At 38.6% G+C, this 26397-nt stretch overlaps 1 protein-coding gene across 20 annotated transcripts in view; it reads right to left on the bottom strand.

Moving 5' to 3' along the window:
- The window catches only part of Mctp1 (multiple C2 and transmembrane domain containing 1), a 729346-nt gene that overhangs the window by 261556 nt on the left and 441393 nt on the right, over positions 1 to 26397 (bottom strand). For all 20 annotated transcript variants that reach the window (XM_087621548.1, XM_087621547.1, XM_087621550.1 and 17 more), the window contains 2 exon segments: positions 12464 to 12634; positions 7013 to 7143 (listed from right to left, as the gene is read on the bottom strand). In XM_087621548.1, the coding sequence (XP_087477674.1) occupies positions 7013 to 7143; positions 12464 to 12634 (302 nt within the window).

Genomic DNA, 26397 nt, shown 5'->3' with positions numbered 1-26397 from the left:
CATCAACAAAAAATTAAAATCAATTTAAATGCTGTCATCCTGAGGAAATGTTTTATAACATAAACTGTTCATTAGGAAATCTGTAACGTGATGATTTGATAAAAAATTTAATTATTTTACAATTTTCTGTCTCTTCATCTCTGTGCTTTCCTGTTAACAATGCAGTGTGGTTATTCATACCTCATTTGTATAGGAAACTGGGTATTTGTAGCTTTGCTGTCACAAATAAATGCCCCAATCAAAATCACAGTGTTTTGGATATGTAAGGGCTATCCAGGTCAAAGGCTGACATACATGTTTACCTCATATTCCATTTCTAAACTTTCTAAAATCATAGAGTCATTTCATTCTGTATAATTGGGAAACTCTTTCTTTGCCTAGAACTTGCCAATCTAGAATAAGTTTTCTATCATATATCATTTAATAAAACTTTTCTTAAACTTCAGCTTTTTACTCAAGCTTATCTTGGCAAGTCTTTGTTATACTAGGGAGTACCAACACTAACAACTTGATAACACTCAATGAATAACTAACAATTTAATAATCTGAAAATACTTGTATCCTCAAACCAATGCCACTTAAATACATATAGGCATTTTGCAAATTAATAAATAATATCATAAATCTTGCCATATTGGATCACAGATAACTCCAACTGAATAAACGTGCATGCTATAGGATTTACTTATTCTGCATGTCCATAAAAGCAACTTGCTCTCTGTCAGCACTTGTTCTTGGCAACTTACCTCAGCTATCAGCAACTAATTGGTTCAGATGAATGTTCTGCATAAAAATGTAACAATCATGAGGATTTATTAGCTGATTACTGTAAAGGTGGAGGTCTGTCTTGTCTGCCAGAATGCAGGTGATTGGAAAGTTAATGAATGACATGTAGGGTAACATTATTTCATCTTCACCTGAATTCTGTAGTTCAACAATAGGTAAGGTTTGTTGTTCAAGCCTATTTACTGACAAGTTATTATTTTATCGAGGAGTTAAAGGCTTCCAGAAAATATGCTGAATACAAACTGTGATAAACTGAAGGCAGTCTTTAGAGTTAAGAGAATTGGATTTGTACCCTGGAGCAGCTACTCCACCAGCATAATCAGAGAATCCTCTGAACCTACTATGGCTTCAGTCTTTGTATCAGCAGAATAGGCATGATACAGACTTTCCTTCTATGCCCTTATGTTGAGCTGCATATAGTGATGACCTACAAGCTTTAAAATACTCATCATTGTCATTGCTAATCTCTGCTCTTTGTGAATGTACATCTATGTAAATAAAACAACAAAATGTGTAAACTCTCACCTATCACAATGATGAAAATTGTGAACACAAATGGTATAGAAAAAGTCAATAACTAATCCATATATAATGTCATGAAGAAGCCAACAATTGCCCATATAAACTATCATGAAGAAACCAACAGCTACTCCATACATCACATCATGTTGAATGGTGGTATACTTGAAGGTATCTCTGTAGAATCTGTAAATGCTAACTTTCAAGTGTTTTTTCAACTATTGTGCTGAATATCTGAGCCAGAACAATCAGGCAAAAGGAAGAATTGAAGGCAAATTTACATATAATATGATCTTATTTCTAGAATATCCCAAAGCTCACCAAAACCCATTAGAGCAATAAAACATTTTTTCAAAACTGTAGGATCCAAAATCAATAGATAAATATTAGTAATATTACTGTCCATCAATAGCAAGAATAGAAAAAGAAACCAAGAATAGAAAAAGAATAGAAAAAACAAACCAATTAACTATAAGAGTAAAATACTTGAGAATAAAGTAAACAAATTTAGAATAAAAGCATGGAAAGGTATTTGATTGAAATAATCCATATTTAAAAAATGTCCATGCTACTCAAAGTGACCTTCAGATACAATGTAGTTTCTCAAAGGGTATGAACAACATTCCACAAAGAGCTAGCACTCTTAAGAAAACAAATAGCTAAACTCAGTTATTCTACCTGACTTCCAAATATACCAATGACTGAACTTAGACAAATGGACTGGAATTCAGAGCCTAGAGCTAAAGAAAGACATTCACAACCAAGGAGGTTCAGCAAATGTGCTAGAAATATGGAGCAGAGCATAGGTGGACTCTTCAAGGAATTGTCTCAGGAAAACTGAATATCCACATGCACATACCAGACCATGGTCTTTCCCAGTGTACCAACCAATTCAAAATAGAGTAAAAACTTTAACAGAAGACCTAAAACCACAAAACCATTCAGAGAAAATAAATACAGAAATTCTCTGATTCTTTACTGTCATGTTTAATGCAGTATTTCATACAGCATTCTTTAAGTAGACCCAAAAAGTATCCACACATTCATGGATAAACAACATATAATACATACTTAGAGTAGAACATTATTTTTTCTAAAATAATGAAATTCTGTTTTTAATACTAGAATGTTCCAAAAAGTCAAGAAACATGGAATCTATTATTTATGGGTACACAGATACAACAGGAGATCATTACACTGAGTAAACTAATCCACACATAGAAAAGTAATTAGTGCAATGGTCTAAAAAGGCTGACTTTACAAAAGCTGCAAGAAGATTAAAGGATTAGAGGTTCAAGAGGCTTGGAGAAACAGAGGGAGGGGCAATGAGGAAAGGCTGACTGATCAGTATAAGGCTCAGTTGATAGAGGCTACAAGTTCTGGTGTGCTGTGGTACAATAGTGTGGCTTTAGGTAACAGCATTGGGTGTGTCTAAGTTTATAATACTACATGAAAGGATAGTGAATGCTTCTATCAACCATAAGTGCATGAGGATTAAATATGCTTACTTTAAATGTTGCAGTATATATACCTTGAACATTACATGATACCCTAAAAATATGTACCACTTTATTTGTCAATTGAAATGTAGTGAAAGAATCTTGATAAATGTACAGACTAGTTTTTTTCTAAATCTATTAGCTTAGCATTTTAAGTATGAGCACTGTCATATATAACTGTACTCTCAGTGAATTTTCTCTTTTGTATAATGTAAATATCTCTTCACAATTGGATTTGGAGTTTGTGCCTTCCACCAAGTCATCCTCATATTGACAATATAGTAACAGTGGATATCAGATCTTTATTTAAAGAATAAATAATCGTAATTTTCAATATTAAATCAAGCTTCATTTGTTTGTATTCAAATTAAAGAACTTTTACTGAGCATATGTTCCACACACTTTCTGAGGCTGCCATAGTAAACAGACATTCAAATATTCCTCCTGTTATGGAATTTGCATTCTGGTACAGTGAAGTGGATGATCAAATAGAATAAGGAAGATACACAGTATGGTGGCTATGGCTATAAAACATTTGCAGATTAGGAGAAAGGGAATATTAGGAAACCAGAGTTTATCAGACCTGCAACAGTGCAAAAGCAAGGCAGGCAGGTGACTTAAAAGCAGGTGTCACAGATGAGGAAATGTCTGTTGTGTTTTGAGACTAGTCTGGTGTCCATTCTGATGGGAATGTAGAGGAAAAAGGACAGCATTTCAATGCAGAGGTTTGGGACCACATCATACAGAGCACTGTAATTCATAGAAGGACTTTACTTCTACCCAGACCATTCATGGGAAAGAACTGAAGAGCTCTGAATAGAGGAGTTAAACTATATTATTTATGTATTTTTCACTTGGGACTGTAGAGAAAGTAAAGGTATAAGCTGCAGTAGTCTCTACCACTCTTTGAGCCTTTACAAAACAGCTAACAACAAAAACAACAACAACAACAACAACAACAACAACAACAACAACAAGAAAGATATGGAAAAGTGAAGTAAGAAAAAACCCACAGAGAAGTCTAGGAGCAAAAGGAAGTGATCAGAAGGCAGAGTTTGGGCCAAGTCCAACAACCTTGTTTTGTCTGATCACTCTATTGCACTTTTGATAGACTTCTAAAAAGTGTCTGACTGTAACCCCAGTTATGGATTCTAAGAACCTGAAAGTTTAGGTAGCTGAGGCAGCCCTTCAGGAGCCCCTTAGTAAATAACTTAGCAAATGGATTTCAAACTATAGAGCTTAAGTGATTTATACCAGAAATGCTAAGGGTATAGCTACCACAGGTTCAACAGACTGTACAATTGAAAAGAAATAAAACCTCATTAAATTAAGAAAACATGATGTTGGTTACTGCATTGGACCAGACTGTTAGATGAGAAGAGCGAAATGGGGTGACTGTTGCTATGGTCTATGTGGAAGCAGGTGGTTGTCAACCTGGGGTTGCAGTAACAGGGGTGATTAGGGCTCCCAAAGACCCATGTGTTGAAGGATCCTCTCGCAGCCTGATGACATGGGAACACATATAGATTCTTTAAGAGGTAAGTATCATGGAAGCTCTTCATGTCATTCAGGCTGCAGCCTGAAGGAAAGACTTGACAGAGGGTGCATTTGATGAATGTGAGGGAAAAAAAGGAGAAACAAATGACTCTGGTGTTTCCAGTGTAAGCAAGGAACAAAGGAAAATCCTGAAAGAAGAAATTTCAGGCATTGGGAGTCAGGGGCTAGCTTGGGGGTGTCTACACTGAAGCAACATCTTAACTTTTCAAATAGTAATAGTAGTGAGTTGGCTATGAGAAGCAGGGCTGAAGGAAGAGTAGAGTGAACAGCACCTCCGGAGTTCGCAGACTGTCGGTGGCTCAGGAGGCACAGGAAGGAGGTGCAGGTACAGTCAGAGAAAAAGCCTGAGGGATGAATTCTGACACATTTACTACAAAACCATGGTTCAAGAAGAGTATCCAGAGCATGAAAAAGTATGTTATCTTGGGAGTCAGGTAAAAAATATGTTTCAAGGTATGGAAGCCACCAGCTAGCACTGCTGCTGAGCAAGGCAAGATGGCTACGTGACACGGGGTTCACAGATGGGTTGATGGAAGCAAGGCAAGGTGGCCGGCCAATGGGCTACCTGACACGGGGTTCACAGATGGGTTGATGGAGGCAGCTCTTGGAGCAGAAGCCTGGCCTCATGAATCCCAGTGAGAGTGGAGGGAGGCAGTTTTCACGGCTAAAATATTTATGCTTCCCACCACAGGCTTAGACCCATTTCTTTAATTGATGGTCAGCCATGCTCTCATCATAATCAAACTAACCTTATTATTGAGTTTACATTTATAAAACATAGTTTCAGAAATGTGTGGCCCAGGGTTGAAAAGAAACAGCAAAGAAACAACAGAATAGCCCACGCCTAGAAGAAAGGTGGGGTGAGAGAGACCTGGCCTCCTCTCTGCCAAACCTGTTTTCCACTGAGGAGGAAGGAGAAAGACAGCACAGGATGGCCTGTGACCTTTTACAAAATGCAAAGTTGGAAATTCTTCCCAAAGAAAGAAATGCATAAATGATAACTTGTCATTACGAAATAAAAAGGGAAGAATCCCATGAAGGCCGTAGCCAGAGCAGCAGCCAGTGAATGTTAGAGCCCAGCCCCTTGATTCTAGAAAGTGGCGAATAAGCAGGTTCTGATTTATTATCTGATCACCAAGACAGGGACTGTTTCTGTAAACTGTGAAAAGGACGAGTGCTCATGTAGCAGCGAGATTCTGTCTTCCTGAATGAGAGAGAGCACAGCCAAAGGAGAGAGCTACAGTCAATACACAGCCGCAGTGGGGTGATTCTGAGACTCGCACATATACACCATGACTTAAGTTGGCAGGGGGCACCAAAGTGAACAAAATAACTTTGAGCAAACTCTGACAATACTGTTTTTCTGAGAGGCACAGGGAAACAAAGATCCCCGCTTTCAAAGGATTGAAGTATACAATGCTATTCCTAGACTACAGTGGTGTCCCCCACCTTCGTTTACACATAAGGTATTAGGAGTTAGCAGAAACTTAGCCTCATCTTCCATTTTACCATCAGAAGCGGGAAACCATTGCTTAAATAGGTTTTTCAGAATCATTTAAATAAAAAAGAAAAGCATGGCATGTTGGGTTGGATTCCTGCTTTTACTTTTAGACTACAATCCCCTTTATGCTGGGAATGCGGGAATTCTCTTTGGATTGTAAATCCAGTGACTTGAACAGTGAAGAAAGACTCTTTAAAACAACAAAGTCTACATGCCATGCTTGTTTCAATGCTGGCAAGTTTCCACACATTTTGCTGCAATGCACATATGCAACTGTCAAAAAAATATAAAAATAGGCTTTGTAATCAGAACACAATTCCTATCATTCAAGTGGTCGACCCGCATAACCTTAACTTTGTAGAGAAATGTCACAGAGCCTCAGAATACAGTTTGCTGTGTTATCAGATTAACATGGATCTGCCTCACTTGGGTTCTTCTTTTTTTAAAATTCTGGAACTCTTTACAGATTTATGAATTCCCAAGAGCTTACAAGGATCCTCATAGGGAGCTGTAGGAAATAATGCATTTTTATGGTCACAAAATGCTATATGAAAACAAACATTATCACAGATCACTTTCCAGCCTTGAATGTGTTCTTTGTTCTTCTAAGTGTCTCATATCAGATGGAATTCCTCTTTTCCAACTCCCATAACTTTTGTGCACAATAATTCTGACATCTGGAGAAAATTTCTAGATATCAATTTGAAATCTCCTGTCCTTCAACTAGGCAAAGCTGCCACCTACTGGTCATTCTTTGAATCTAAGCTTTTCAGTTTTAGGTGCTGTAATGATTGTAATGGTGATGGTCACATTTCCCCCTTGTTCCAAAACCTTCTGCATCTGGATGAGGATTATAAAATAGTTGTGGATGTGGTCATTTTTGAAATATCAAGTCTGTTCTATACCCCAAACTGCCAGGAAATCTGCTGGGAAGGAGACCCCAATCCTTTGTTTGACTTGCCCTCTGCAATTGGTGAGGAAGGAGGTATCAATTGTTAGCCTTTGAGGATTTTGTTAAGGAATCCACACCCTAGCCAAAAAAAAAAAATTGACACTGTAAACATCATTGACAACAACCAAATTTAAAGAAAACATTCTTTCAACGAAACCTGCCATCTCTAAGGTAAATGAAACAGTAGTTTGCACAAACCTTCCAATAAAGTCATCTCTTTTCCCAGCATCTTTGTCCCAGGCAGTGATGTCCATGACTCCGCCTCTTTCCTCATAGAGATGGAAATCAAATTGCTCCCTCCACTGAGGGTTCAAAGTTTTGGGCATAATCTAGAAAGCAAAAGATTTTATCAACAGCAGTATGTAAGAATCAACTTGAGACCCTGTAGAAAGTCTTGTTAAGGGAAGTAGTTCACTCAACCAAAGCTTCTGGGTGCACGAGTGGTTCCGGCAATACATCATCTTTGTTGCTCAGTACACGTTATGCATGTGTCCAAAGAAATCAGAAATAAGCCCCTAACTATGTAGCACAACATACGCAAAACGTGAAATACAAAGAAAAGTTAGTCTGTCTGTGAAAGAACTATTCGCGTATTGACACTTATTCAGGCACAGTTTCTGTCTGAAGGAAAAGCACATAGTCAGTTACCTTGTAATAACAGAAAATGAAAATTCCCAGAGTTCCTGTTTCCCTTTACTCTCCATGCAGATGAATGTCTAAAATGCACGAAAAGCAGACAGTGGGTTGTGTGGAAGTACATTTGGGACAGCTCAGCACACTTTGTCTTAGTATTTAATATTGCTGTTCTATCTCACTGATAAGTGGATATTAGCCCCAAAACTCGAATTATCTAAGATGCAATCCACAGACCACATGAAGTTCAAGAAGAAAGATGACCAATGGGGATGCTTCAGTCCTTCTTAAAAAGGGGGGGGGGGCAAAAATAGTCATAGGAGGAGATATGGAGACAAAGTTTGGAGCAGAGACTGAAGGAATGGCCATTCAGAGCCTGCCCCACCTGGGGATCCAGCCCATATTCACAGAGCCACCAAACCCAGACAACATTGTTGATGCCAAGAAAGGAATGACAGGAGCCTGATATAGCTGTCTCCTGAGAGGCTCTGCCAGAGCATGACAGATACAGAGGTGAATTCTAGCAGCCAACCATTGAACGGAGAATGGGGTCCATATTGGAGGTTTAGAGAAAGGATTGAAGGAGCTGAAGGGGCTTGTAATGCCCCAAGAACAACAATACCAACCAACCACAGCTCCTAGGAACTAAACCACCATCCAAAGAGTACACACGGACTGACCCATGGCTCCAGCTGCATATGTAGCAGAGGACGGCCTTGTTGGGCACTGAAGGAAAGAGAAGCCCTTGGTCCTGCCAAGGCTGTACCCCCCATTGTAGGGGAATGTCAGGGTGAGGAGGCGAGAAGGGGTGGTTGGTTGCATGGGGGAAAGGGGAAACATTTGAAATGTAAATAAAAAATCCAATAAAAAAGAATGTAAAAAAATATTGCTGTGCTATTTCATTTCATGGACAGGGAAATGGTACATGTGTGAGCTATTCATGTTACATAAACAATAGGACATCTGGACTGCAATTTTCTGATTTTAAGAATTCAGAGAAGATCCCTAGTAAACCAATAAACTAAGTTGCTGATATTAACATTCTACAAATTCCATTTAGAATTTGGTTAGACTGAACTCATGTTTGTTTCTTTTGTCATTCTGTTTTTTGAAAGATCAAATGTAGTGGCTTTTCCTCTTTGTAAGTATGGCACATAGCTCTTTACACGTGAAGAGTTTGAAAGCAATGGTGTATGTGTATGCAAAGGTAATGCAAATGAATCACAAGTTTAAAGTTCATAATCTGAAATTAATCTGCAACAAATCATTGACAGAAGATCAAATAAAGACACATGTCCACAGTGGGGTTCATATTTCATATCTAAAGAGCAGAATTATAAAAAGGCCTAGTAGAACATGTAAATTGTATTAAGAGAAAACAAAAGTGGTCAGAGATACCTATCTTTGGATATAGAAGCTGTTTTAAAGTTTGTTCTTAATTTCCTGGAGACAAACATAGATGGCAGTAGATGGGTGCTGTGATAATTCAAATTTCCTTTCAGCTTAGATGAACTCCTATGGCATTTTGGAATGTTGTCCATTTTTAAAAATCTGGTCACAAAGAGGTTAACTTTTCAGTGTTTGATATTAGGATTGTCTTTCCCATATACCTTTCTTCCAGTTAAAAGTTATATCTAAAACTTACATGTAAGCCTCTGAAAGATTGCCAAACAGCTTGGGAGTAATACTCACTGCCTGTTAATGAATCAATGTTGTGATATTTTGAATTAACTTAAGTACTGATGAAGATTTTCTACAGTAGAAGGGAACAAGACCAGGGTGTTGACCCAAAAGGCTAAAGGTAAGTTTTTTTTTTTTTTTACAAAAATGGGATGTGACCTTTATGTAATTCAGGATGACTGGGAGCACCCACCCCAAGCTGTCTGTAAATGCTAGCTGTAGAAACTGAAAGCCATTAAATTTACACCTAACAAGATGTAACTCTGGACAATAAGTCTTTGTTATTATCATTAGTTTTATAAAGAACATGATCCTACTATTACTTAATACAGTACTACTAAGAAAAATTGTTACTTTACAAATATTACTACTGCCACTCATTTTCCTCCTGTTTTTAGCATTTGCTGGGTACTTACAATCACGACAGCAGTTTAAGCTCTTTCTATGTCTATTATACATTTATTTAATCTCTTCAGTAACTTGCTTAGATAGGCATTATTTTAGTTCTATTTGTGCAGTGCTACTGTTCATACCTTGTAGCAACAGCAGGGGTTTGGCCCTTTGTTTCCTAAAAGCAAGTAAATGACCTGGATATGACATGAACATTACAATCATGAACAGGGTTGAATTGTAATTGTAATTCATTTTATACAACTATGATATAAAATTTAAAGGTAGCTGTCTCTTGAGAGGCTCTGCTAAAGCATGGCAAATACAGAGGCAGATGCTCACAGCCAACCACTGGACTGAGCGCGGGGTCCCCAATGGAGGAGTTAGAGAAAGGACTGAAGAAGCTGAAGGAGTTGGTGACCCATAGGAAGAACAACAATATCAACCAATCAGAGCCCCTAGATATCCCAGGGACTAAACCACTAACAAAAGATCCATGGCTTCAGTTGCATATGTAGAAGAAGATAGCCTTGTCAGACATCATTTGGAGGAGAGGTCCTTGGTCCATTGGACTTGGGCTAGATGCCAAAGTACAGGGGAATGCCAAGGCAGGGAGGCAGGAAGGAGTGGGTGGGTGGGTGGGAGAGCGCTCTCCTAGAAGCAGGGGGAGGGAGGATGGGATAGGGGGTTTCCAGAGGGGATAACATTTGAAATGTAAATAAATAAAATATCTAATGAAAACTTATGATATAAGCTTTGTACTTAAGCTTTTTGCACTTAAGCTTTGTACAAAGCTTAAGTCCAAGTGGATCAAGGACCTTCACATCAAACCAGATACACTGAAACTAGTAGAAGAAAAAGTGGGGAAGCATCTCAAACACATAGGTACTGGAGAAAATTTCCTGAACAAAACACCAATGGCTTATGCTCTAAGATCAAGAATCGACAAATGGGATCTCATAAAACTGCAAAGCTTCTGTAAGGCAAAGGACACTGTTGTTAGGACAAAACAGCAACCAACAGATTGGGAAAAGATCTTTACCAATCCTACAACATGTAGAGGACTTATATCCAAAATATACAAAGAACTCAAGAAGTTAGACCGCAGGGAGACGAATAACCCTATTAAAAAATGGGGTTCAGAGCTAAACAAAGAATTTATAGCTGAGGAATTATGAATGGCTGAGAAACCCCTAAAGAAATGTTCAACATCTTTAGTCATAAGGGAAATGCAAATCAAAACAACCCTGAGATTTCACCTCACATCAGTCAGAATGGCTAAGATCAAAAACTCAGGTGACAGCAAATGCTGGCGAGGATGTGGAGAAGGAGGAACACTCCTCCATTGTTGATGGGATTGCAGACTGGTACAACCATTCTGGAAATCAGTCTGGAGGTTCCTCAGAACATTGGACATTGAACTACCTGAGGACCCAGCTATACCTCTCTTGGGCATATACCCAAAAGATGCCACAACATATAACAAAGAAACATGCTCCATTATGTTCATAACAGCCTTATTTCTAATAGCCAGAAGCTGGAAAGAACCCAGGTGCCCTTCAACAGAGGAATGGATACAGAAAATGTGGTATATCTATACAATGGAATATTACTCAGCTATCAAAAACAATGACTTTATGAAATTCTTAGGCAAATGGATGGAACTGGAAAATATCATCCTGAGTGAGGTAACCCAATCACATAAAAACACACACGGTATGCACTCATTGATAAGTGGATATTAGCCCAAATGCTTGAATTACCCTAGATGTACAGAATACATGAAACTCAAGAAGGGTGACCAAAATGTGAATGCTTCACTCCTTCTTTAAAAAGGGAACAAGAATACCCTTGGCAGGGAATAGGGAGGCAAAGTTTAGAACAGAGCCAGAAGGAACACCCATTCAGAGTCTGCCCCACATGTGGCCCATATATATACAGCCACCCAATTAGACAAGATGGATGAAGCAAAGAAGTGCAGGCCTACAGGAACCAGATGTAGATCTCTTCTGAGAGACAGAGCCAGAAACAGCAAATATATAGGCGAATGCCAGCAGCAAATCACTGAACTGAGAACGGGACCCCCGTTGAAGGAATCAGAGAAAGGACTGGAAGAGATTGAAGGGGCTTGAGACCCCTTCAATCTGAATAACAATGCCAAGCAACCAGAGCTTCCAGGGACTAAGCCAATACCCAAAGACTATACATGGACTGACACTGGACTCCAACTGCATAGGTAGCAATGAATAGCCTCGTAAGAGCACCAGTGGAAGGGAAGCCCTTTGTCCTGCCATGACTAAACCCCAGTGAATATGATTGTTGGGGGGAGGGCGGTAATGGGGGAGGATGGGGAGGGGAACACAAATAGAAAAGGGGAGGTGAAGGGCTTAGGAGGATGTTGGCCCAGAAACCGGGAAGGGGAATAACAATCGAAATGTAAATAAGAAATACTCAATTTAATGAAGATAGCAAAATGAAAAAAGAGTTATGATATGATTAAATAAAATGCAAAACAATTTTTAAAAACTTCTTTGGTCTCTATTGGTCAAAGTCAGATTGGATAAAATGACAGAGTAATTTGTAAGACTTTCACTGTATGCAAAATAATGAATGTATCAGAGATAGTCTCTGATAAAAGACTGTGAACAGTCTTTCTGTGAACAGATATGTTATGCTCTTTTTGGGGTATTATTGTTTTTTTTTTCCTTAAATCTCACAAGCATGCTGAGAGCTGGCTCCTGTGTACTAGATGAGGACACTGAGGGAGAAGAGAAGAGTGTTCACTCCAGGCCACCTGGCGCCCAGACTGTCAGCCAGCTTTGCTTTCAGAAATGTTCCAAAATGCTCAATTCAAAAGGCACCAAACATTCCCTCTCCTAAAGTCTGGCTAGTCACTGATCAGAACATTCCCAACAGAGATAGGAGCATAGATGGATGGAGACTTACCTTGCTCTTGTATTTCTGATGGCCAAGCCGGAACTTCACATATGGATCACTCAACCCATTGGAATCCATTGCTTTGAGGTCTCGCCCTTCAATCAAGGTGATGCTGACTATTCCTCTCCACAGATGTGATTTCCTGTGCTGGTCTGACAGACGTAAACTTTGGGTCTGAAACTTTGGCAAAGAGGAAATAAGTTAGCTTATCTTGTTTTAAACTGTAATCTCCGAGTTGGCCTTTCTCTTTTTCTGGGTTTATAGTTTTCCAAAGAATAGAAGTTAGTCAACTATTATGGTTAAAAGAAATAAATAATTTATGGAGTATTATGTATTAATTATAAAATTATTAACAGATTATGAACTATCAGCTCCTGTTATGTTGAGGAGTACCCAAGCACTGCAACCTCTCACACCCTCAAATTAAAAGAGAGAGAGAGAAAGAGATCTGTGTCAAAATGAGACAAAGGAAATGAGACCACAGCTATGCTGTCCTATGTAATTTTTATGTTTTAACTTTTAGGAGTTATTTTTCTATGTTAGAAATTCATTCTTATGATTTTAAGCTAAAAGTTTAGTTGAAAGTAAGCCTTAGAAAAATGTAAAACTGTCTTATTATCTTAGGGGATAAATCTTTCCAGAGAACCACTTAAGGAACTACAGAGCACAAAACTTTAGCTTACCAAAAACCTTGCTTTTCTCTTAAACTTGAGTCACAAATATTTACAATTGTTTTTAAATTTAAAATGTAATTTATATTTGTATGCCACTGAATGTTTCCTTCATTCTGCTGTATGAACAAAACTTGTTAATAATCTCTAATATACTCAATTCTAAGTCACAATAATCAGGCCAACGAACAAATACAAAATTTTTTATGTTATTGATTCTACTACAATATCTACATGATTTTAAAACCCCAAACAGCACTTAAACAATCTAGAGAAAGAGTAGCAACAATAACATGTCAATTGAAGTCAGCATCAAGAGATGCCACAGAATTACTGCTTCTGTTGTGTTTGTCCCACCTACAGCTGTTTCATGAAGAAATTCAGCTCTCCATATGTAAGTTATAGGTTATCTTTATTTGATGTTGAACCCTGTCTACATCGACTTGATGAACTTACAGCCTGCCTGTCCTCCCATTTCGACCTTCGAGCTTTTCTACACCACAGTAATGCCATTTTGACAAGTGACCATAAAAATTCATGTATTCTGAGGTGCATTTATCAGGAAAGTGAAAACTTAAGCTCTTCAAAAGACAACATTTCTAGTGTTGGCATGATTTTAATTGAAATCTTTGTAAACAACATGGTATACTTGTTCAACAGCAACTTTTGGGCATGATGCTATTAACATCAATATACACTTCACCAGTGAGCCTCAAGATCAGTGTTTATATGACTCCAGAAGGCTAAGAGAAGATTCAGAAAGTGCATCAAGTTCCACAGAGCTCCGCCTTCTCTGCCTCCATTTGTTCCACATATTGGCTTTCTACACTGGATTTTGTTTGAACAAAGATTTCTTAAAACAATTGTTTAGAGTTGTTGTACCAAATAATGGCTGAGGATTTTCACTTGTTTGCTTTATGGTAGTACTGTCATGTCAGTTGATTAGCTGTAGTAGCATTGAGGATTAAACATGGGATTCTTGCACATAGGCAAGCACTCTACCTCAGAACTACTCTGTCACTAGATTGTGATTGATTGGACAGTAAATGTTTAGACTGTGCAGCAGCAGAACTTAAAATCCACTCTAAACTTTGGCTATGAAAGCTTTGCTGAGAAGCATGATTGGCTAAGGAGGAGAACAAATATTATAGCAAGTAAGAAGGCAATCTTGTTACATGTGTTCTCTAGTTTGGCTTCAACTCAAACGTGCATAAATGCCAGGCCTCAGCCCCTATTTACTGATATGTAATCGAGACATAGAGCGTTGAGCAGCTAAACAGTAGATGTAGGACTAGAATCCTGGATTTCTGCATTTTAATCTTGATGTTTTTCCAAAATAAGTGTTTAGGATAGATACGGTCTTATGTGCTTAAAGACAATAATGTTTTAAATATAAGAACAAAACACAGTACTCTCCAGTTAAGTGAGTTGTTGATATAGAGGTAACTTTCTAGTAGAGAGTTTCCTATATGGTGAATTCAGAAAATCACATCATGTGCTTAATCACATGGGTGCACGCATATCCATGACAGACTTCGTTCTGATGTATGTGTTCCTTTATATATGCTCCAGAAGAAATGAAATCACACCTATAGCCAAAGTGATGTGGGCATAATCTTGGCTGCATATTGCCACAAAAAATGTTGAGACTGTTTCTAAATAATAGGAAATCTAAAACCTATATCAATTATTCTCCTTCCTCGTTCTTTCTCCCTTTTTTCAAAGAACACAAATAAATGAGGAGGAAAAAGGATGGTTCCATGAAGGAGCTGCCAAATGCCATCTTTATGAAGAAATGAAGCTAGAAGGTTCCTTTTTAAGCAACACAGGGAACAGAGACGGAGATGGGGGAACAAACTTAGCAAGAAACAGTTAACAACTGTGGGGATTAAGGGGGCTTCTGTAATGGACTAACAAGAACAAGAAGGTCCTGAGAGTACACTGATCAGAGATTTTTAAGAGACTGTTTCATCTTCAATATAACTGCTGTTCAAAATGGCACATTTCATAAAAGACACTCTACTATTTAATTAATTATACATAAATTAAATATAATTAAATCCAGAAATGTAATCAAGTAAGTTCATAATTTGAATAAACAGTATAGTCACTAAATAGATACATACTTAGTTTTACTATGATGTGTAGCAAGTTAATAACAGTATAGGGGAAAGGAGCAACATGTTAGGTTAAACAGTCAACAATAGTGAAAGAATGTCCCTGGGCACAGTTGGTTCTTCAAACCTGTGGTGTTTTCCTCTATACATGTAATTAATGACTGACTGAAAATATTCAAAAAACACTTTTGTACTGAACCTATGCAGAACTTTTCTTGTTATTACACTTTATCAATGCAGTATGGCAGTGAGCTACATATAGCATTTATGTTGTATTCATTATTATAAATAATCTATAAATATTTAAAGTATGGACATGCATAGCTTTACTCTAAAGGGTACACCAGCTTAATTTCTGGACTTGATCCTATTCACAGGAAGTAGTTGAAATGGTTTCCCCACCTAACTGCCATACACTGAGAAGACTATATTACACTTTTTTTTTAAAGAAATTTCTGTATGATTTTGGTATTTGGCCCCTTTCTTGGATTTATTTTTCTTGTATTTGGTATTCAAAACAGTTATCTAAGATACTGTATAGATAAAGAATGTTCTTCAGTGTGCGTGTAGGACAAACAGGTACAAAATATGTTCCATAAAACAGAGTAACCTCACTTTCTGGGAGTAGTCATTCATTTTGACCTTTCTTAAAATCCAAGGTTCCAGGGAACTCCTTAAATGGGTGGTGATGAGCTGAAATCCACAGCCAAAGCATCCTGACACCTAACACTAAGACCGATGTCTCCTGCTACATTTTGGCCACTTGTCCTCTGCTACACCTAATATTAATGTCCCATGGTAACTCTGATGAGTTCTCTACTTCAGAAATGTGCTGCCTCTATAAAGCACATGTATAAATGTGTGGTCCAGGGACATTAGTGCTACCTGGCAACTTATCAGAAATTCAAAGTTTTTGGTTCTTTCATAAGATACTTTGAGGGGAGAGAGAGCTCATCACCGAGACAGGTGGGCACTCCTGAGACGGCAAAGCGGAAGAGACCACCAATACTGCCCACCCCTGCCCACATCCTTGGCCCAAGAGGAAATTGTATACGGCCTCTGGGAACCGGAAGATAAGGGCACTGGAGCTGCAGGTCCCCTGACACCACTGAAACCTGAAGGGACCAGAACAAAGGTTCTCTGCACCCAAATCCCATGGGAGGGAGAGCTAAACCTTTAGAGGGGCAGACACGCCTGGGAAGCCAGAAGAGACTACACTCTGCCCACATTTCTGACTCCAGAGGAAAACACCTAATGCCATCTGGGACCCCGGTGCACGGGGGCTCTGGGAAAAGGCAGCACAAGCCCTACTGGTTGCCGCCCTCACGGAGAGCTCAAGAACAGCCCCCCACGAACAGCTTGAGCCACGGGACCACAGGTAAGACCAACTTTTCTGCTCCAAGCGACCTGCCTGGTGGATTCAGGACATAGTCCCACAGGAACAGCTGAAGACCAGTAGGCAGGAAAGACCTCACGCCCGAAATCAGAACACTCTGTTCCCATAACTGGCTAAAAGAAAACAGGGAAACAGGTGTACAGTACTCCTGACATACAGGCCTACAGGACAGTCTAGCCACTGTCAGAAATAGCAGAATAAAGTAACAACAGAGATAATCTGATGGCAAGAGGCAAGCCCAGGAACCCAAGCAACAGAAACCAAGACTACATGGCAACATCAGAGCCCAATTACCCTCCAAAGCAAACACTGAATGTCCAAACATACCAGAGAAGCAAGATCTAGATTAAAATCATATTTGATCATGAGGCTGGAGGACTTCAAGAAAGACGTGAAGAACTCCCTTACAGAAACGCAGGAAAACATAAATAAACAAGTAGAAGCTTATAGAGAGGAATCACAAAAATTCCTGAAAGAATTCCAGGAAAACACAGTCAAACAGTTGAAGGAATTAAAAATGGAAATAGAAGCAATGAAGAAAGAACACACGGAAACAACTCTGGATATAGAAAACCAAAGGAAGAGACAAGAAGCCATAGATACAAGCATCACCAACAGAATACAAGAGCTAGAAGGGAGAATCTCAGGAGCAGAAGATTCCATAGAAATCATCGACACAACTGTCAAAGATAATGTAAAACGGAAAAAGCTACTGGTCCAAAACATACAAGAAATCCAGGACTCAATGAGAAGATCAAACCTAAGGATAATAGGTATAGAAGAGAGTGAAGACACCCAGTTCAAACGACCAGCAAATATCTTCAACAAAATCATAGAAGAAAACTTCCCTAACGTAAACACAGAAATGCCCATAAGCATACAAGAAGCCTACAGAACTCCAAATAAATTGGACCAGAAAAGAAACTCCTCTTGTCACATAATAGTCAAAAAACCAAACGCACAAAATAAAGAAAGAATATTAAAAGCAGTAAGGGAAAAAGGTCAAGTAATATATAAAGGCAGACCTATCAGAATCACACCAGACTTCTCGCCAGAGACTATGAAAGCCAGAAGATCCTGGACAGAAGTCATACAGACCCTAAGAGAACACAAATGCCAGCCCAGGTTACTGTATCCTGCAAAACTCTAAATTAACATAGATGGAGAAACCAAGATATTCCATGACAAAACCAAATTTACACAATATCTTTTTACAAATCCAGTGCTACAAAGGATAATAAATGGTAAAGCCCGACATAAGGAGGCAAGCAATACCCTAGAAAAAGCAAGAAACAAATCGTCTTGATAACAAAACAAAGAGAAGAAAAGCACACAAACATAACCTCACATCCAAATATGAATACAACAGGAAGCAATAATCATTATTCCTTAATATCACTCAACATCAATGGTCTCAACTCCCCAATAAAAAGACATAGATTAACAAACTGGATACACAATGAGGACCCTGCATTCTGCTGCCTACAGGAAACACACCTCAGAGACAAAGAAAGACACTACCTCAGAGTGAAAGGTTGGAAAACAACCTTCTAAGCAAATGGTCGGAAGAAGCAAGCTGGAGTAGCCATTCTAATATCAAATGAAATCAATTTTCAACTAAAAGTCATCAAAAAAGATAAGGAAGGACAGTTCACATTCATCAAAGGAAAAATCCACCAAGATGAACTCTCAATCCTAAATATCTATGCTCCAAATACAAGGGCACCTACATACATAAAAGAAACCTTACTAAAGCTCAAAACACACATTACACCTCACGCAATAATAGTAGGAGATTTCAACGCCCCAATCTCATCAATGGACACGTCATAGAAACAGAAATTAAAGAGAGACATAGACAGACTAAGAGAAGTCATGAACCAAATGGACTTAACAGATATTTATAGAACATTCTATCCTAAAGCAAAAGGATATACCTTCTTCTCAGATCCTCATGGTACTTTCTCCAAAACTGACCATATACTCGGTCATAAAACAGGCCTCAACAGATACAGAAAGATAGAAATAATTCCATGCGTGTTATCAGACCACCACGGGCTAAAGCTGGTCTTCAATAACAATAAGGGAAGAACGCCCACATATACATGGAAATTGAGCAATGCTCTGCTCAATGATAACCTGGTCAAGGAAGAAATAAAGAAAGAAATTAAAGACTTTTTAGAATTTAATGAAAATTAAGGTACAACATACCCAAACTTATGGGACACAATGAAAGCTGTGCTAAGAGGAAAACTCATAGCTCTGAGTGCCTGCAGAAAGAAACAGGAGAGAGCATATGTCAGCAGCTTGACAGCACACCTAAAAGCTCTCAGCAAAAAGAAGCAAATACACCCTGGAGGAGTAGAAGGCAGGAAATAATCAAACTCAGAGCAGAAGTCAACCAAGTAGAAACAAAAAGGACCATAGAAAGAATCAACAGAACCAAAAGTTGGTTCTCTGAGAAAATCAACAAGATACATAAACCCTTAGCCAGACTAACGAGAGGACACAGAGAGTGTGTACAAATTAACAAAATCAGAAATGAAAAGGGAGACATAACTACAGATTCAGAGGAAATTAAAAAAATCACCAGATCCTACTACAAAAGCCTATATTCAACAAAACTTGAAAATCTGCAGGAAATGGACAATTTCCTAGACAGATACCAGGTAACGAAGTTAAATCAGGAACAGATAAACCATTTAAAAAACCCATAACTCCTAAGAAAATAGAAGCAGTCATTAAAGGTCACCCAACCAAAAAGAGCCCAGGTCCAGAAGGGTTTACTGCAGAATTCTATCAGACCTTCATAGAAGACCTCATACCAATACTATCCAAACTATTCCACAAAATTGAAAGAGAAGGAGCACTACCGAATTCCTTCTATGAAGCCACAATTACTCTTATACCTAAACCACACAAAGACCCAACAAAGCAAGAGAACTTCAGAACAATTTCCCTTATGAATATCGACGTAAAAATATTCAATAAAATTCTGGCAAACCGAATCCAAGAGCACATCAAAACAATCATCCACCATCAAGTACGCTTTATCTCAAGCATGCAGGGATGGTTTAATATATGGAAAACCATCAACGTGATCCATTATATAAACAAACTGAAAGAACAAAACCACATGATCATTTCATTAGATGCTGAGAAAGCATTTCACAAAATTCTACACCCCTTCATGATAAAAGTCCTGGATAGAATAAGAATTCAAGGCCCATATCTAAACATAGTCAAAGCCATATACAAGAAATCAGTAGCTAACATTAAACTAAACGGAGAGAAACTTGAAGCAATCCCCCTAAAAGCAGGGACTAGACAAGGCTGCCCACTCTCTCCCTACTTATTCAATATAGTTCTTGAAGTTCTATCCAGAGCAATCAGATAACAAAAGGAGATCAAGGGGATACAGATTGGAAAAGAAGAAGTCAAAATATCACTATTTGCAGATGATAAGATAGTATATTTAAGTGATCCCAAAAGTTCCACCAGAGAACTACTAAACCTGATAAACAACTCCAGCAAAGTGGCTGGGTATAAAATTAACTCAAATAAATTAGTAGCCTTCCTCTACACAAAAGAGAAACAGGCTGAGAAAGAAATTAGGGAAACGACACCCTTCATAGTAGTCCCAAATAATATAAAGTACCTCGGTGTGACTGTAACCAAGCAAGCAAAAGATCTGTACAATAAGAACGTCAAGCCTCTGAAGACAGAAATTTAAGAAGACCTCAGAAGATGGAAAGATCTCCCATGCTCATGGATTGGCAGGATTAATATAGTAAAAATGGCCATTTTACCAAAAGCAATCTACAGATTCAATGCAATCCCCATCAATCCAATCCAATTCCAATCCAATTCTTCAAAGAGGTAGAACGAACAATTTGCAAATTCATCTGGAACAACAAAAAACCCAGGATAGCTAAAAGTATCCTCAACAAAAAAGACTTCTGGAGGAATCACTATCCCTGAACTCAAGCAGTATTACACAGCAATAGTGATAAAAACCGCATGGTATTGGTACAGAGACAGACAGATAGAACAATGGAATAGAATTGAAGACCCAGAAATGAACCCACACACCTAGTAGTCACTTGATTTTTGACAAAGAAGCCAAAACCATCCAATGGAAAAAAGATAGCATTTTCAGCAAATGGTGCTGGTTCAACTGGAGGTCAACATGTAGAAGAATGCAGATCTATCCATGCTTATCACTCTGTACAAAGCTTAAGTCCAAGTGGATCAAGGACCTCCACATCAGACCAGATACACTCAAACTAATAGAAGAAAAAGTGGGGAAGCATCTCAAACACATGGGCACTGTAGAAAATTTCCTGAACTAAACATTAATGGCTTATGCTCTAAGATCAAGAATCGACAAATGGGATCTCATAAAACTACAAAGCTTCTGTAAGGCAAAGGACAGTGTGGTTAGGACAAATGGCAAGCAACAGATTGGGAAAAGATGTTTACCAATCCTACAACTGATAGAGGGCTTATATCCAAAATATACAAAGAACTCAAGAAGTTAGACCGCAGGGAGACAAATAACCCTATTAAAAATGGGGTTCAGAGCTAAACAAAGAATTCATAGCTGAGGAATTATGAATGGCTGAGAAACCCCTAAAGAAATGTTCAACATCTTTAGTCATAAGGGAAATGCAAATCAAAACAACCCTGAGATTTCACCTCACACCAGTGAGAATGGCTAAGATCAAAAACTCAGGGGACAGCAAATGCTGGCGAGGATGTGGAGAAAGAGAAACACTCATCCACTGTTGGTGGGATTGCAGACTGGTACAACCATTCTGGAAATCAGTCTGGAGGTTCCTCAGAAAATTGGACATTGAACTACCTGAGGACCTAGCTATACCTCTCTTGGGAACATACCCAAAAGATGCCACAACATATAACAAAGACACATGCTCCACTATGTTCATAGCAGCCTTATTTATAATAACCAGAAGCTGGAAAGAACCCAGATGTCCTTCAACAGAGGAATGGATACAGAAAATGTGCTACATCTATACAATGGAATATTACTTAGCTATCAAAAACAATGACTTTATGAAATTCATAGGCAAATGGATGGAACTGAAAAATATCATCCTGAGTGAGGTAACCCAATTACAGAAAAACACACATGGTATGCACTCATTGATAAGTGGCTATTAGCCCAAATGCTTGAATTACCCTACATGCACTGATCACATGAAACTTAAAACGGATGATCAAAATGTGAATGCTTCACTCATTCTTTAAAAGGGGAACAAGAATACCCTTGGCAGGGAATAGGGAGGCAAAGATTAAAACAGAGGCAGAAGGAACACCCATTCAGAGCCTGCCCCACATGTGGCCCATACATATACAGCCACCCAATTAGACCAGATGGATGAAGCAAAGAAGTGCAGACAGACAGGAGCCGGATGTAGATTTCTCCTGAGAGACACAGCCAGAATACAGCAAATACATAGGCAAATGCCAGCAGGAAACCACTGAACTGAGAACGGGACTCCTGTTGAAGGAATCAGAGAAAGGACTGGAAGAGCTTGAAGGGGCTCGAGACCCCATATGAACAACAATGCCAAACAGTTCTTCAAGGGACTAAGCCACTACCCAAAGACTATACATGGGCTGACCCTGGGCTCCAACCTCATAGGTAGCAATGAATAGCCTAGTAAGAGCACCAGTGAAAGGGGAATCCCTTGGTACTGCTAAGACTGAACTCCCAGTGAATGTGATTTTCGGGGGGAGGGTGGTAATGGGGGGAGGGTCGGAGGGGAACAGCCATATAGAAGGGGAATGGGAGGGGTTAGGGGGATGTTGGCCCGGAAACTGGGAAAGGGAATAACACTTGAAATGTAAGTAAAAAATACTCAAGTTAATAAAGAAAAAAAATTAAAAAAAAAAAAGATTTTGACATGTGCTGTTTTCTGCCTATACCCAGAGCTGAACTGGTTCTACAGCTCTCTGTACCCAAATCCCATGGGGGAGAGTGCTGGACTCTTAAAAGTGTGGACAAACCTGAGAACTCAGAGGAGACAACTACTCCTGCCCATATTCTGACCCAAGAGGAACCAGCCTAGTGCCTCTGGGCCTTCTGTGACCTCTAGGCACAGGACTACAGGAGCAGTCATGGGCAGGACCTTCCAGTCTTTATTTGAGCACAGCCAGAGCTGTAAGCCAGTGAGTCTCTGGAAGCGGGGACACACCTGACAGCAGAGGCAAGACCAAATCTTCTTTTCCAAGCCAACCACCTGGAGGATTCAGACACACAAAGCTAAGAGCAGCTCTCTGTTCTAAGATGGGGTGTGTACTAGCTAGTTTTCTGTGTCAACTTGACAGAAGCTGGAGTTATCATAGAAAAGGAGTCTCAGTTATGGAAATGCCTCCATAAGACCCAGTTGTAAGGCATTTTCTCAACTAGTGGTCAAGGTGGGAGGACCCAGCCCATTGTGGGTGGTACCGTCCCTGGGCTGGTGGTCTTGGGTTCTATAAGAAAGCAAGCTGAGCAAGCCAGGGAAAGCAAGCCAGTAAGAAACATCCTTTCATGGCCTCTGCATCAGCTCCTGCTTCATGACCTGCTTCAGTGCCAGTCCTGACATCTTTTGGTGATACAGCAATGGGGAAGTTTAAGCTGAATAAACTCTTTCCTCCACAACTTGCTTCTTGGTCATGATGTTTGTACAGGAATAGAAACCCTGACTAAGAGAGGATGAAAGAAAACAGGTCTACAGGAGTGCTAACACACAGGTGTACAGAAGGGAAAAGCCCCTTTCAAAGACAGCAAGACAAGCTAACACCAGAGACATCCTGATGGTGAGAGGCAAGTATAGGAACCTAAACAAGAGAAACCAAGGCTACTGGGAATCATGAGAGCCCAGTTCTTCCACCAAAGCAAATACTAGATATCTAAAAACATTGGAAAAGCGAGATTTGGATTTAACATCACATCTCATGATGATGATAGAGGACTTAAAGTAGAACATAAGTAACTCCCTTAAAGAAACAAGGTAAATAAGTTAAACAACAGGTAAACAAGTAGAAGCCCTTAAAAAGAAAACACAAAAATCCCTTAAAGAATTACAGGAAAACACAACCAAACAGGTGGAGGAATTGAAGAAAACCATCCAGGATCTAAAAATGGTAATAGAAACAATAAAGAAATCACAAAGGGAGACAACCCTGGAGATAGAAAACCTAGGAAAGAGATCAGGAGTCATAGCATTACCAACAGAATACCAGAGATAGAAGATAGAATGTCAGGGGCAGAAGATACCATAGGAAACATTGACACAACTGTCAAAGATAATGTAAAACCCAAAAAGCTCCTAACTCAAAACATCTAGGAAATCCAGGACACAATGAGAAGATCACATCTAAGGATAATAGATATAGAAAAGAGGGAAGACTCCCAACTTAAAGGGCCAGTAAATATCTTCAACAAAATTATAGAAAAAAACTTCCCTAACCTAAAGAAAGAGATGCCCATAAACATACAAGAAGCCTACAGAACTCCAAGTAGCTTGGACCAGAAAAGAAACTCTTCTAATAATACAATAGTCAAAACACCAAATGCACAAAACAAAGAGAGAATATTAAAAGCATTAAGGGGAAAAGGTCAAGTAACATATAATAGCTGACCTATCAGAATTATATGAGACTTCTCACCAGAGACTATGAAAGCCAGAAGATAGTGGGCAGATGTCATACAGACCCTAAGAGAACACAAATGCCAGTCCATGCTACTATATCCAGAAAAACTCTCAATTAACATAAATGGAGAAACCAAGATATTCTATGACAAAATCAAATTTATATAATGTCATTCCACAAATCCATCCCTACAAAGGATAATAGATGGAAAACTCCATCAAAAAGAGGGAAACTATACTGTAGAAAAAGCAAGAATGTAATCTCCTTGCAACAAAACCAAAAGAAGAGAGCCACACAAACATAATTCCACCTCTAACAACAAAAATAACAGGAAACAACAATCACTATTCCTTAGTATATCTTAACATCAATGGACTCAATTGCCCAATAAAAAGACATAGACTATCAGATTGGATATATAAGGTGGACTCACATTTTGCTGCATACAGGAAACACACCTTAGTGACAAAGACAGACACTACTGCAAGTAAAAGGCTAGAAAACAATTTTCCATGCAAATGGTCCAAAGAAACAAGCTGGAGGAGTTATTCTAAAATCGAATAAAATCGATTTTAATAAAAAGTTATCAAAAAAGATAAGGAAGGATACTTCACATTCATCAAAGGAAAAAATCCACCACGATGAACTCTCAATCATAAATATCTATGCTCCAAATGCAAGGGCACCTACATTTACAAAAGAAACCTTAGTAAAGCTCAAAGCACACATTGCACCTCATACAATAATAGTGGGAGATTTCAACACCCTATTCTTATCAATGGACAGGTCATGAAAGAAAAACTAAACAGAGACATAAAGAAACTAGCAGCAGTTATGAACCAAATGGGTTTAATATTCATAGAGTATTTCATCCTAAAACAAAAGGCTATACCTTCTCTTCAGCACGTCATGGTCTCTTCTCCAAAATTGACCATATAATCAGTCACAAAACAGGCCTCAACAGATACAAGAAGATTGAAACAATCCCTTGCATCCTATCAAATCACCACAGACTAAGGCTAGTCTTCAATAACAACAATAACAACAGAAAACCCACATATGCGTGGAAGTTGAAAAAAACTCTACTCAATGATAACTTGGTCAAGGATCAAATAAAGAAAGAAATTAAGGACTTTTTAGAATTTAGTGAAAACGAAGGCACAACATACCCAAACTTATGGCACACAATGAAAGCAGTACTAAGAGGAAAACTCAAATCTCTGAGTACCTCAAAAAGAAAAGAGAGATTATGCATTACCAGGTTGACAGCATACCTAAAGACTCTAGAACAAACAGAACAAAATACACCCAAGAGGAGTAGAACACAGGAAATAATCAAACTCATGGTTGAAATCACCAAGTAGAAACAAAAAAGCAGTGTACAAAAAACAAACATAACCAGGAGCTGGTTCTTTGGAAAAATCAACAAGATAGATAAATCCTTAGCTAACTAACCAGAGGGCACAGAGAGTGTATCCAAGTTCACAAAATCAAAAACAAAATGGGAGACATAACAACAGAATCTGAGGAAATTAAAAAAATCAACAGATCCTAATACAAAAGCCTATAGTCAACAAAACTTGGGAATCTGGATGAAATGGACAATTTTCTAGACAGATACCCAGTACCAAATTTAAATCAGGTTCAGATAAACCATTGACAGTCCCATAACTTCTAAAGAAATAGAAGCAGTTAAATTATAAGTCTCCCAAACAAAAAAGCCCAGGACCAGATGGGTTTAGTACAGTATTCTATTATACCTTCATAGAAGACCTCATACCAATACTGTCCAAATTATTCCACAAAATAGAAACGGAAGGAACATTACCCAGTTCCTTCTATGAAGCCACAATTATGCTTATACCTAAACCACACAAAGACCCAACAAAGAAAGTGAACTTCAGACCGATTTTCCTCATAAATATCAATGCAAAAATATTCAATAACATTCTCACAAAGGAAATCCAAGAACACATCAAAATGATTATCCATCATGATCAAGTAGGCTTCATCCCAGGTGTTCTGGGATGGTTCAATATACAGAAATCCATCAAAGTAATCCAGTATATAAAGAAACTCAAAGAAAATAAAACC

The sequence above is a fragment of the Rattus norvegicus genome, chromosome 2 (genome assembly GCF_021556685.1).
Source record: "Rattus norvegicus strain SHRSP/BbbUtx chromosome 2, alternate assembly SHRSP_T2T, whole genome shotgun sequence".
In the NCBI taxonomy this organism is placed as follows: Eukaryota; Metazoa; Chordata; class Mammalia; order Rodentia; family Muridae; genus Rattus; species Rattus norvegicus.
This window is presented reverse-complemented; position numbering and strand designations above follow the sequence as displayed.